Raw genomic sequence first — 14073 nt, forward strand, 5'->3', positions numbered from 1 at the left:
TTTTCAGTAGGAATCCACGTGATTTTGCAAAAGATTTCGCAAACAGTTTTCTCAAGAAATTCAAGTAGACCCCGCAGGTCTTTTCCTTCATACATCACTAGACCTTTTTAAAGGGATAGTTCACCCAAAAATGAAAACTTTAATAACTCACCCTTGTATCGTTCCAAACCTTTAAGACCTTCATTCAGCTTCTGAACACAAGTTAAGATATTTTTGATGAAATACGTCAGCTTTCCGACCCTGCATAGACAGCAATGCAACTCCCAAGTTCAAGGCCCAGAAAGGTAGTAAGGACATCATTAAAATAGTCCATGTGACATCAGTGGTTCAACCTTAATTTTATGAGCTTGAAGGTGGTAAATCATTTACTGTCTTAGCAGGGTCAAAAAGCTCTCCGATTTCATCAAAAATATCGTAATTTGTGTTCTGAAGATGACCGAAGATTTTACGGGTATGGAACGACACGAGGGTGAGTAATTAATGACAGAATTTTCATTTTTGGGTGAACTGTCCCTTTAACTGTGAAATTTTGCCAACATTTCTCTAATGTGACCACTCTTTTAGATGTACTTGGAATCTTTTGTGTAGCTGTATATATTTATAGGTGTGTTTATAATGATGGCGTATCTCTGCAGGGTGCTGACCCAGCATGTTTGGGAAGTGATGGCCGTCCCGCTCTGGTTGCTGCAGTGCTAAACGGGCATCATGATGTCATTCCTGTGCTGGTGCAGAGAGAAGATGATGTTAACCACGCATCTGGACCGTGAGTTTGAAACAAGTTCATTTCAATTTCCTTTTGATATGTCTAGTAATAATCCGAGGCAAATTAATATTATTAATCATCTATGTTGGCCACAGGCTGAATAACACGGTGCTGCATGAGGCTGCAGCTCTGGGAAACGAAGGTCTGAGGAGCGCTGAGATACTCCTGGGGTGAGTTTCACAAACTTTAATGGTGAGAACGTTACAAAGGCATGTTTAAAAAATATCTCATTCTTGTGCAGGTGTAATGCAAGTATCAGAAAGCAGAACAATCATGGACAGACGGCGTATGATATGCTGTGGCCGCCGGGAGAAGGTCTGTGGTCTCTCTGATGGCAGCTCACATGGGACAGGATCTGCTACAGCGCCACACCAAGGCCAGGAGCCCATCTGGACTGGATACGTTCTCTTGAGACAATCCACATCTTAACCAATCCAAATCTCAACTGACATATTCAAGTGAAAGTATTGATTATTAATTATATATTTATGTCATATACATTTAAAATGCACCATGGAAGCTTGGTACCACCACAGCATAAAAAAAAAGTAATTGCAACTTTTTTTTCTCACAATTCAGACTTTTTTTCTTGCAATAAAAAAAAAACGGAATTGTAAGACAGTACTTTATATTACCTTTTTATAAACTTTTTAAATTAGTACCAAACCACAGAAAGCACTTTTGACAACGAAACATAAATAAAAAAGAAGCAACGCATTATGAAATATTTTGATATTTAATTAATAGGTGGCAACATTTTTATCTGTGCAACTGTGTGAATACAAAACAAAACAAAAAAGTGATAGAAAGACATTTTTAAACTACGAAAAACTAATTTAGCTGCGTTTATGGTGCAGAAGGAAGAGACTTTTGCTGGTGTATGTATGCAGAGAAACAAATCCTTCGCTTTGGGTTAAACATTGAACCAAATATAAAATAAATCACACTAAGCCTCAAACGATTGTGATATGATTGTGATAACACTAACAAACACTCCCTGACTGACATCTGAGTCACACGACAACAAAGTTACATGACGTACAAAACCCAAAGCTTAGGCTCCTCAGCGGCGTAAGCGCAGAAAGAATGCATGCCTGCACTCTTTGCTGTCCACCGGGTAATATTTATCATAAAAGTCCAGGATGTACTCCTCTGTCTTGAAGCCGAACTTCTGGTAGAGCAGCATGGCAGGGTTGCTCGCCGATACGTGAAGGGTCACATCCTTCCCCATGCAGGTCTACAGAGAGAAGAAAAGAAAATTCCTGTATCAACTGAAGCTTGTTAACTCAACGTGGTTGATTTATTTCTGACTCACCTGAATGAGATGGTAGATCATGAATGTGGCGATACCAGCTCGCCTCCATTCAGGATGCACCAGCAGGAAGGAGATGTAGGCCTCGTTGTATTTCACATCTGGCACCATGAAGCCAAATCCGATGACAACTTTCTTGTAAAGCACCACCACGCTGAAGTCTGGGTACTGGAGGCACTCTGATAGGTCAATACCTGATGAACAGAAGAACCTATTACTCCATCGGGACCTAGCTTCACCCAAAATCTTACACAGGATGAAAAGATGATTACCAGGCCAGAAGATGTCTTGGCACATGGAGTTGACAGAAGGGATGTGATTGGGCCGTACATAGCAGTAGTCTATAGGTGCGTCAGGTTCAGCAGCCCAATTTGGGTCCTTCTTGTGAGGATACGCACGGATCTCTGAGAGCAAACGCAGCTTCAGCGGCCGACTCTCATAGTCTCTCCTACACACAATAATACACATCATCATAAACATACACATGGGTCACCATGGGGTTTGTAAACATGGATGGTCGTACGTTAGTGTCCTCACGGCTCATAGCCACAACTTTTCCTAAACAAGTCTGTTTTGCAGCATAGCTTCCATAATATCTGATTTATTTGAACACTAGAGTATATGTGTTTACACACATTTTTAAGAAAACTTCACTTTAAAAATAGACTACTGTTCAAAGGTTTGAGGTCAAAACTTTTTTTTCTAAAGTAATACATATTACTTTCATACTTTTAATTAGCAAGAATGCATTAAATTGATCAATTGTTGCAAAAGATTACTATTTCAAATAAATGTTGTTTTGAACTTTCTATTAATTAAACATGTTTTTCAGCATTGATATTAATAACTTCAAATTACTTAAGCAGCAAATCAGCATATTAGAATGATTTCTGAAGGATCATGTGACACTGAAGACTGGAGTAACGATGCTGAAAATTCAGCTTTCTATCACAGAAATAAATTACATTTCAAAATTTACTAAAATATAAAATAGCTATTTTAACTAATTATTTAACAATATTATAATTTTTTACTGTATTTTCCCAATAAATGCAGTTTTGGTGAACTTAAATGACATCTTTCAAAAAAAAATCTTACTGACCCCAAACCTTTTAACAGTAGTGTATACTTATAAATAATATCCTAAAAATTTAATCTATAAAAATACTTTATAAATCTGAAATAAAACATGTATTTTGATAGTCTTGCCCATTTACAAAGTTTTGTTCCTGTACTACACATAGATTGTTTTGAAATTTGTATGTACCTCTTCTGGGTCAAAAGTGACCCGGAAAAACATAACATTACTTAATATCTATAATATCTATTTTATGTAAATAATAATAATAATAATAATAATAATTTCTATGATTTTTATTACTCAAACATTCATGTTATCTAATACCTAAAGTACTTAACATTCTCAGAAATTAACAAAATCCATTTCACGGACATGAAGTGTACAAAATTTTATTCATTTCAAGACAAGACCTAACACTATTTTGTCCTTTCATCTCAACTCTTATTTCAAAAGAGTAAAAATCAAATCTTGTCTTCCACCATGCATCAAATCCCAACAGCTCGTAATAGTAAGAAATGAAGTTTGTGTAAATGTTCAGAATGTGTACCTGATGTACGGCTTGAGCACTCTGGACGTGTAGGGACTCTTGATGGTCTGATCCATGCAGGCATCAGAACCCATCAGCCTGTGCCAGAACGACACTGTGTGCTGATAAAACCCCTTTCTTACAGTCACTGTTGACTGAGGAACAAAACAAAACTTTGAGTTTCTCAACAGAAGTAACAATACATACTGTAGCTACATGTTTTCTTCTGGCTTACCTGAAAGCGATCAAGTATTCGAAGGTCCTTGCTGGTGGTTCTGTATTTCTCCTCTTCGCTTCTCCTGTGGCTGGCCAAACCCCCTTGTGCCCCGTACACACCCCCCACTAGACTGAGCGTAGCGCTCACGGCCTGATCCACATCCAGCAGGGGGAGCCCTCGCTCTCTTTTCGCCTGTCGCACCAGTAGCTTGCGATGCAGTCTTTTGGCCTGTGGCGTGACGGCCAGCGCTTGCGGACACGCCTCCAGCCTGTGCAGCAGCATACGCTCCTCGTAAAGGCTGATGAACGTGTAGCGCGGGGTGGGCAAAGACACGCAGCCCTCGCCCTTATCCTGGAGAACCTTTCTCCGCTCAATCCCACGCCCCCGTCCTGCTGGCAACAAGCCTTCATCCTGGCCCTCGTCTTCCTCACCATCTCTACCCCGCTCTTCATCTTCACTCTCCAGTTCTTGTTTGATCAGCTCTGCTGGACGTATCTTTTTCCTGACCATGATGGTGCCGGTGGCCAAAGGCATGCTGGGAGGGGGAATATACTCCATTCCGGGGTCAATAACGCCCTCGCCGTCCAATTCTTCATCGTCTGATGGAAAGTAACACAATGTATGCAGTCAATAAACAAGATGCTGTGACAAAAAAACCTAATAGTTTTTCTGTTCATTACCAAATATGAATAAACTATCAATATATAAAACTATAAAAATAGGCGTGGTTGGTGGGGCGTTACTAGGTGAACTCTGAAGCGTCCAACAGCAATGTCTTTATGTGCGGCTTTTACAACGTCAACAACCGGTGAATGAAGGACATGTGATCGGAGCTGTTTTTGTTGTGTGTCTCGTGATGACGGAGATTGAATGTAAATGTACAATTTACGCGATAGAAAGAGCATGAAAATCTGACTATATCTGCTATGACAACTTTCAGTGTTACATATCATTGAAGATGAGAAAAGAACAACAGGTAGCTAAATGCTGTTATTGCTGTTTTCCATGTTTGTGGAGTAAATATTTTTACACGGCCGGGTAGCCGGTGTTTCGTATGTGTTTGGCCAATCAGCGTACACTTACGTCACTGATAGTTTCTATAGAACTGTTTTAGACCCTACTCTGAAGCAGGAGCTAATTTAGTTCCTCCAAATGGAGTTCCTAGAACTAAAACCATTCCTAGTTCCTGTTGGTGGGACCACACCAAAAAAACAGGAGCTTCTGCAATTAGTTCCAGGAAACTATGAAAAGGTTCCCTCGGTGCGAAAGCCCCTATAGGTGTTCTAGTTGGGTGCTTGGGCTTTACTAGGGAATTATGGGTGGTTACAAGAGCATTTCTAGGGTGCTCTGGTTGGTTGTTAGAATGTTGCTAGGTGGTTGCTAGGCTGTTCTGGGTGATTGTTAGGGTGTACTGAGTGGCCGTTAAATGATGTAACTTTGTGGCTGGCTCAAATGTTCCGCATGGTTATTAGACTGTTGCCAGGGTGTTCTGGGTGTTCGTTAGGATGTTGCTGTGTGATTGTTACAGTGATCTGAATGGTCATCAATAGGAAGTTGCTACAGTATGTGGTTGCCAGGGTGTTTTGTTTGGTTAGGATGTACTGAATGGTCATGTACTGAATGTTGATTGTTGAAGTGATGTGCGTGGCTGTTAGAATGTTGCAAGGATGCTTTGGATGGTAATTAGGAAGTGGTTATATGGTTGCCAGGGTGTTTTGTGTGGTTATTTAAATTCATGTTTATGCATTTGGCAATTGCTTTTAATCAGAGCAACTCTGAATTCACGGTATGCATTTTATCTGTTTTTAGATTTTAGAATCTTGCCAGAATGTTCTGAGTAGTTTGTACGGATGTAGCTATTTGGTCGCTAGGGTGTTCTGGGTGGTCATCAATAGGATGTTGCTATGTGGCTGCCAGGATGTTTTGCAGGGTTGTTAGGATGTTGCTAGAGAAGAATGGGTGGTTACAAGGGCGTTCCTAGAGTGTTCTGTGTGGTTGTTAGTATGTTGCCAGGGTGCTTTGCATGGTTGCTAGGAAGTGGCTATGTGGTTGTTAGGGTGTTTAGGTTGGTCATCAATAGGATGCTGCTATGTGGTTGCCAGGGTGTTTTGTGTGGTTATTAAAATTCATGTTTATGCATTTGGCAGTCGCTTTTAATCACAGCAACTTTTAATTCACGGAACACATTTTGTCCATTTATGAATGTTAGAATGTTGCCAGGGTGTTTTAGGCAGTTTGTACGGATGTAGCTATTTGGTCGCTAGGGTGTTCTGGGCGGTTCTTAGAATGTTGCTATGTTGCTTAGACTAGTTTATCTAATTTGATTAAAGTGAAAGTGACGTGACATTCAGCCAAGTATGGTGACCCATACTCAGAATTCGTGCTCTGCATTTAACCCATCCGAAGTGCACACACACAGAGCAGTGAACACACACACACTGTGAACACACACCCGGAGCAGTGGGCAGCCATTTTTATGCTGCGGCGCCCGGGGAGCAGTTGGGGGTTCGATGCCTTGCTCAAGGGCACCTAAGTCATGGTATTGAAGGTGGAGAGAGAACTGTACATGCACTCCCCCCACCAACAATTCCTGCCGGCCCGAGACTCGAACTCACAACCCTTCGATTGGGATCCCAAATAACAAACCAAAATCACACGAAATCCACAAACAAAAAGTTAGATTGGCCCATAAACTGCTTAGACTAGTTTATCTAATTTGATTTCTTCAAGAATACTTGTAAGTCATATGTAAGTCAGTTACAAAAAGTTAGATTGGCCCTTGAATCGAAAAAAATAAGACTGATTTCCTCTTGGATATCTGCTAGTTGGCCAAACTAGTTCTTGAGACAGTCTTAACATTGTGGCTTTATGCAACTGACCCCTGGTGTGTACATACAGACCCTCAGGGAAAGTCTATGGCATCTTTTCGCCCATTTTAGCATCTATCAGCTGGAAGTCTGATTGCCTAGAATAGTGACCATTAGTAGGTGTTTGGTCAGTTACCAAGTGCAGCATCTCACCGTGGAAAAGAGCCTGAGGGGGCATGACATCTGGGATGAGGTCGGCCTCTGACAGCAGACTGGGCGTAGCAGACTGTGAGGCGGGCGTTCCAGGGGCGGAGAAGTCGGGCGAAGGGGAGGGAGAGGGAGAGGTGAGCGGGGTTCTGTCAGAGGAACTGAGAGAGGAAAAGTCAATGACTTCACCCTTCTCCAGATACGGCTCTGACCGCCGCACACGATTGCCCAGTTTGACAGGTGTGGATGAGGCACTGCGGTCTAGAAACCCGGCCGCCTCCTTCTGCGCACGCCGGATCTCTTTAGCTTCCTGTGTTCGGGAACGCTTTTCTTTCAGCTGCATGGCATTCTCCACTGGGTTCCGACTCCCACGCTTCCTCAAACCATACACAATCACTAATACCAACAAGCAAATATTCCATTTTGAACTTAAATGTATGAGGCTTCCCAAAAATTTTAGATTTACATTTCAAATTAAGGAAAAATACTGCAGTACAAAAATGATATTTAAACACTGATACCAATAAGCCCATAGGCCATTTTGAATTTTAAAAGTATGAGGCTTCTGGTTTCATCCGCTAACAGTCATTTTAGGTATACAAAAATAATACTGCAAACGGTTATTTGATATCATCATATTTTTATGTATTAGAATCATAAACACACTGGTTTGTATCCCATAACACTTTAAAACAACTTTAATACTGCTATACTTCAATTACCTAGAAAATCTCGCACATTCACAGAAAATGGCTTACTTTCACACTGGAAAATAACGTGAATACTGCTATACTTCAATTTCATCTAAATAAATTTAAAATAATCACAGGATTTACACACTACAGTTTTTTATTATTTTAAAATCTGCTACAAATTACAACTACTACAAATTACATTAATAAATACATAATGAATAAAAAAAAAAAAAAAAAAAAGATCTGTTGGTAGTACTTCTGTTACATTGCGACTTCAACATCATTTTTTTAATATAACCTAAATCAGTTGACCACTATTCAAAACATGCCAATCCAAGCATTAATTGTAATTCAAAATATGAGTACCTTTGGCTTTAAGTGAAGCCGCAGAGCTTTTCTCCCCCTCGGGCCGTAGAGTAGGCGGCCGATTCTGGACTAGCTTCCACCAGCCAGGTTCTCCGAACTCCTGTGCTCCTGAACGGAAAAACGTCGGGCTGCCGACAGACAAACATCCTGCCACAGTGCTCCACCATGTCGACGTCTTCTTCCTAAGAGTGTATAATCATAAAACATACTTACTGGCAGCAGCTATTTGCACTAAGTGTAAATAGCATATTTTCTTAGCGATGGATGCTATTTACAAATAGCAATGGATTCTGTTTACATTATGTTAAAATAGCAGTATTTTTTAGCGATATGCTATACTAGTTAATGCAAATAGAGGCAATTATCTGCACCTCAGTATTGTAGTACATTATAAAACAGTATGCAACTATAACGTATTGAGTGTGAATTATAATTTTAATTTAAATTATTAAATGGATGCCACCTTATTTGGACAATAAAGCCCTCCCTACACCTACCCTAAACTTTATTTTCAACTTTTTGATTATTTCCTTCATTTTTATTGAAAATAAATGCTTTTTACTTTATTGAATATAAATGTAAATAGACATTCTGATACTTATTTGTCTTTTATAATCACTTTATATTGATTCTAAAACAAAATATAAGGTTTGTGATATACTTTTGATACTCAGTCTCACCTAGAACCAAGCAGGAAGGTCCAGTGCCGACTAATAAATGCACATATATCTTCCTTCCATCTGAAGTAACCTTGTCGTCCGGTGCCCTCCAAAGACAGGTTATACATGGCCAACATCACCACCTAGAAGCATAAAATCAAACAATATTGACTTTTTTTTTTTTTTGCCAGAATACAGAATTATATCACGTGTCATGTCTCTTTATTTGGATATTATGAGATTTTTAAAACAGTTTGTAAAACAGATTTTCTTCAAGGAACGATACTGAAATTTTCTTTAAGACAGCTTTTGTGTAGCTAACTAAATATGGTTTCATTTCTTTTAACTGTTCCAGGTTAAATACCTGCTGCCAGGTCAGCCTCATCCTCTCAAAACTCTCCTTCCTGTCTTCGGCGCAGTCCGAGCAGGTGAACTTGAAAAAGTTGTCTCCTTTCAAATAGCTTGGCTGCTCTCCGCGTAGCTGGCCTGAACCATACAAGGAGAAAGAAAAGAAAGACAGCTCTGGGACTAAGCACTTTTTTTTCAGACCAGTCTTTATTGAGTGAACAAATTCATCACAAGTCAGACATCAGATCTTAATCTGGTCACATGAGGGCGTATCAGACGTGCCATCCCCCGTCATTGGTCTTCTCACCAGCTGGGATCCACTTGTGGCACTTGTCACAGTAGAAGGACATATCCTCGTTCCAGCTTCCTTCTCCGTCTTCCCCGACGTCACTGTTCAGAGAGTCTCCGCTCTGGTCGTGAGACAGATCCACAGACGCCTGGTCTTCTGATTCCACAATGAGGAGAGTTTCTCCCTCCACCTCGCCCTCCTCCAGACCCTCAGAGGCTGACGTGCACATGGTCTCCTCATCCTGTGCCGCAAGAGATAAGAGGAAACCGATTACAACTAAATAAAACACAAGATGAACCTACCAGATCCAGGGCCAGCGTGAAGGACTCTCAGGACACTCTTGACAATTTAAACCATTCAACCGCAGTAAGATGCGAAAGAGAACTGAATTCAGTATTTTTTACTTGTCTTTAAAAATGTTTGAACATTCTATTAGTTACGCTAGGAAGAATATAGAATATTGAAATAGACAACTGTGAAGTTTTACAGGTATCTAAAATTTGATGCTCTTATTAATTAGAATACAAGATTACATGGGTTACAAACAATGAAAACAATAACAGTTATTTATTATTTTTTGACAGGGCCAGTGAAATTCTGGGCCAACTGAAATAAAACGTTTTATATATGTGTGTATAATATATTATATAATAAGATGCATTCATATTTAGCCATGGTGAATGATACTGAAATGGTAATTATCAAAAGTACATTTTGTTATTACTCTTACCAAAATAAACCCTGGTTTTATTGTACAAAAATTACAACACTTACGAAAATTAACCATGGTTTTATTGTAGTAAAAGTGTAGTAACTATGTTTTTTTTGTTGTTGTTGTTGATTACCATTTGTATAACCACAGTTTTACTAGAAATACCATGGTTAAACTTCGGTTAATGTAGCGAAATCATGGTTAATTTGTGGTTACCAAGGTTTAATTATTGTAACCTTTTTTGGTTTTATTTGTGGTGAAACCATGGTTAATTTTCGTAGGGGCAAAAAAATTACCAGAGTTGTGAGAGAAACCCGAGTAAACGTTATACAGCTGTAAATTAGCTGTAAATAATAATAATTAGTTTTACCGGTCGGTTTATGAACTGTGTGGTCGCGCCGCGTCTGCCTCTTGTCTGTCGCGCTCGTTCACGAGCTGTCTCGTCAGCTGGATCTGCTCCTCGAGTACGCGCAGGTTCTCGCGCTTCCGCTCCACGCGCTCCAGATCCCGCAGAACTCCGTCACGCAGCCTCTGCGAATGTGACAGATGTGTTAATTAACATCTAAACACTCCACATTTATACTACTCATACGTGCCATTTGAAGTAATAACCAAAGGCATAGCTTCTCTGTTGGGGAAAGTTACTTTTAAAAGTAATGCATTGCAATATTGCGTTACTCCCTAAAAAAGTAACTAATTACAGTAGTTACTTTTTTATGGAAAGTAACGTGTTACTTGCTTTTGAGTTACTTTAAAAAAACCATCACACCAAAACCTAACTTATCACAGAACATACATAAAAAAATTTAAATAACAAACTTAAAAGCAATATCACAACAAAAAAAAAAATAGCATGTAAATTCGCGTCTGTACAGTAAGAGGGCGCTGCTCAAACAAATTTCATAAATAATGTGACGCAGGAGAAGAAAGTTCAACACTATTTCAGCAGTAACAAAAATGTCATTAATCCGTGTATCATTCATTGTTTTTTTTATTTAATATTGAAATTAGAAAAATGAGAAAACGGCTCATTTTCCGTATTTTTTTTCCCACTGCTCATACCAAAAAAAAATTATTATAAAACAGTAGCTTGAACACTCTTATAAACTGCAACAACAGCAACTGACAGTTAAAATAATCGTTTAGTTAAAATAAACATGCTTCTCCGAACGAAAGCATTTCAGCCAAAATAACACTGTAATATATTAATATATTAAAATAACTTTAATACGTTTTTTTGTAGGATGAGACTTGATGCATTAGATAAAAACCTTAAAACACATTCTCTAGCACATCTTTTCTTGTTTTGATAGCATGCATACTGCACACTGCAGGTAAACAGTAATTAATGCATGAATAATAGTGCCTCATAAAGGCATGGTGCTCATATGGCTAGAAGGGCAAGAGTGTTTTACCTGCCTGTCCCAGTTCTGCTTGATGTGAACGCCTGCGACGGTGCTGATAGTGAGCACTACCGATACTCCCAGGACAACCTTAGAGGCCTTAGACATAGTTATTGAGCATTACTGGAAGATTTTACTGCAGCAGAATGATAGATGCTAGGGCACTTTGAAAACAGAATGGAGTAGATTCTTTTGTGGTGATTTCAGTAGGATGTCGGGCGTTTTACTGTCGCCTACCGGTCAGGAGGGAGAGCAGATTATTGCGCATGCGCAGTGCTCACATAACATCAGCAACATTGCGTGTTTTATTCATAGACAGTAAAAGAAATGGACACAGCGACCCCATTGGAACTCAATTGAGACAAGTGAAGCCCGTTTTTAGCGATTTTTAGCACTTCCGTTTCTGACGCGCAGACTCAAACTAAACTTGATGACGTCAGCAACCTGTCTGACAGATGTAAATCTTCTAGTAGCTGTGCGTGCAAACTGCCATCGTTAATCTTGCAGAGACGGAGAGCTTGAGCGGGGAGTTCTTTGGCCTGAGTGAGCAGGAGTAAGTATTCTGATTAATTATTTTGTATAGTATTTTAAAATGTAACGCCAGTACGCCATATCTCTTGACGTCTCCCCGATTGCCTGCGAGCTTCTCCTTCTGTCTGTACGGTAATTTCTCTACTGTGCGACAGAGAGTCGAGTGGTTATGACGCAATCGTTAGCCTATTTTTACAAAAACTGTTTCTACGGGGCCCTAATGTAACATAGAAGGTAATGGAGCCCTTTATACATTGTCGTGTATTTTTTAGAAATAAATAATGGACAAATGGAGTCTTTAAACGCCTCAGATGTAAAGTTATTCGCTGTCAAAGTGACGCCAAAATGAATGGGGAGTCAATGGGATGCTAACGCAAGTGAAGTTCTGCTACAAGATGGCGGCACGCAGCCGACTTCAACTTCCGGTCGACTTCCTTCCCCCCTGGTTTTATTACTTGATCGGACTGCCACGTTTAGATATTTTGCACAGACATGAATTGAAAAATGTATCACTTTGATTTTCAATGCATAGTATATAACATTACAATCCAAACATGATCAAATATTATTATGCAACATGTTTTCGGATATAAAAACGGTGATTTTGCGCGCGCGTGCACGCGTGTGAGTGTGTAAAACACCTTAACTCTTTGCGTTATAAAGGAATAATGACCAACATGGTAAAAAAAAAAAAAAAAATGTTTTTACAAATCATAGCTGATGCAAAAAATTTTCATAATATAGCCTACACATTATACATGATGCCTAATTCATAAATGTGACAAGTAGCACGGGTATATTTGTAGCAATAGCCAATAATACATTGTTTGGGTATGTTCCATGAAGATATTTTGTAAAGTTCCTATCGTAAATATATCAGCACTTAATTTGATTTGATTACGAACCTCATTTGGACAACTTTAAAGGCGATCTTCTCAATATTTAAAATTTATTTTCATTTATTTCATTTTATTTTTTGCACCCTCAGATTCCAGATTTTTAAATAGTTGTATATCAGTCAAATATTGTCCAAATTATAACAAACCATACATGAACTGAAAGCTAATTTATTCAGCTGATGATGTATAAATCTCAATTTAAAAAAAAAAAAAAGATCCTTTTGACTGGTTTTGTGGTCCAGGGTCACAAATATGGTAGTGTAGGCCTACTATCCCAAGCACAACTGTTGATTCCAGTCACTGAAAAAACTGCTTATCTTTAGTACTTTGAATATAGTCCAGCATGGTTTTATCAACTCGAAGGTTCCATGTCTGGTGTAAAGACCGATTATTGATCTGCCAACAAAAATCAATCAGGCAATTGCTTTAAAGCAAACACTTTTAAAGCAAAGATGTTGTTTTGTTAAATAAAATCTTTGCTTCCTCAGTAGGTCTTTTTTTATTTTTCATTTCCTCTCTTCCTCTTGCCTCAAGTCTGAATCCACATGTTAAGAGTTATTATGTATTCCGCTCATCATCCTGTGCCTCCTTGTTCTCTGTCCTCATCTCCTGCAGAAGTGTATTGGACTCCTCAGTGCAGAACACGATATACTGGTCAAAATTCCAGCATCTGAAGCACAGTGTGTGTGTGTGTGTGTGTGTCTATCTCTGAGTGACAACTTACACAAGGAGCAAGTTATGAATAGTTTTTTTCGGTTTTATATATATATATATATATATATATATATATATATATATATATATATAAAGCCAGGGTCGTGTGCCATTAGAAATGAATTGAGAATGTCTTTTGAATTCAAAATCAATTCCTTATTTTGAACTGAGGAAGAAAACAGGAAGCAGAATTGTAAATCAAATGTGAATTCAAGTAGAATTAAAACTGAATTAAATTCAGCTGTGAATTTCTTAAAATTCTATTACAAAGTGTTTTTTTTCTTCAGTATAAATCACCCATGAACATGTTATCATACACATGCTATTTTCAGAAATAATAGAATTAATCAATGTTTGAAATGTCAACTATGGATTTATATTTTATAATTTTTTATAAATTAACTTTGATTTTATAGATAATGTATTGATCTTTGGTGTAGGATGTACTTTGAGACAAGTCTTACATATAACTGTTGAACATTTCACAAATTATAAAAAAATGACAAGTAACATTGAATTAAATATGATTTTATTTTAGAATGTT

The 14073-nt window shown here is 38.6% G+C and overlaps 3 protein-coding genes across 3 annotated transcripts; 1 reads left to right on the plus strand and 2 right to left on the minus strand.

Annotated features, from left to right (window-relative positions):
* The first annotated feature begins 432 nt into the window (after positions 1–432).
* Positions 433–1293, plus strand: LOC109046985 (double zinc ribbon and ankyrin repeat-containing protein 1-like). The gene is made up of 5 exons (XM_019064743.2): positions 433–469; positions 565–566; positions 636–763; positions 859–933; positions 1005–1293. The coding sequence occupies exons 1-5, from the start codon at positions 433–435 to the stop codon at positions 1093–1095; spliced, it is 333 nt and encodes a 110-aa protein (XP_018920288.1). The 3' UTR covers positions 1096–1293.
* A 187-nt stretch (positions 1294–1480) lies between these two features.
* LOC109046675 (cysteine-rich protein 2-binding protein-like) lies at positions 1481–10057 on the minus strand. Its single transcript, XM_042749562.1, is given in 11 exon segments — positions 1481–2000; positions 2079–2269; positions 2348–2523; positions 3704–3837; positions 3918–4498; positions 6920–7309; positions 7921–8156; positions 8655–8776; positions 8998–9119; positions 9289–9546; positions 10045–10057. Coding segments are annotated over 11 exon segments (2397 nt in total). The 3' UTR covers positions 1481–1826.
* A 261-nt stretch (positions 10058–10318) lies between these two features.
* Positions 10319–11603, minus strand: LOC109046681 (protein PET117 homolog, mitochondrial-like). Its single transcript, XM_019064460.2, has 2 exons — positions 11398–11603; positions 10319–10513 (listed from the first exon to the last, which is right to left on the minus strand). The coding sequence occupies exons 1-2, from the start codon at positions 11491–11493 to the stop codon at positions 10361–10363; spliced, it is 249 nt and encodes an 82-aa protein (XP_018920005.1). The 5' UTR covers positions 11494–11603; the 3' UTR covers positions 10319–10360.
* Positions 11604–14073: the final 2470 nt, after the last annotated feature.

This window comes from Cyprinus carpio, chromosome B22 (genome assembly GCF_018340385.1).
Source record: "Cyprinus carpio isolate SPL01 chromosome B22, ASM1834038v1, whole genome shotgun sequence".
Taxonomy (NCBI): domain Eukaryota; kingdom Metazoa; phylum Chordata; class Actinopteri; order Cypriniformes; family Cyprinidae; genus Cyprinus; species Cyprinus carpio.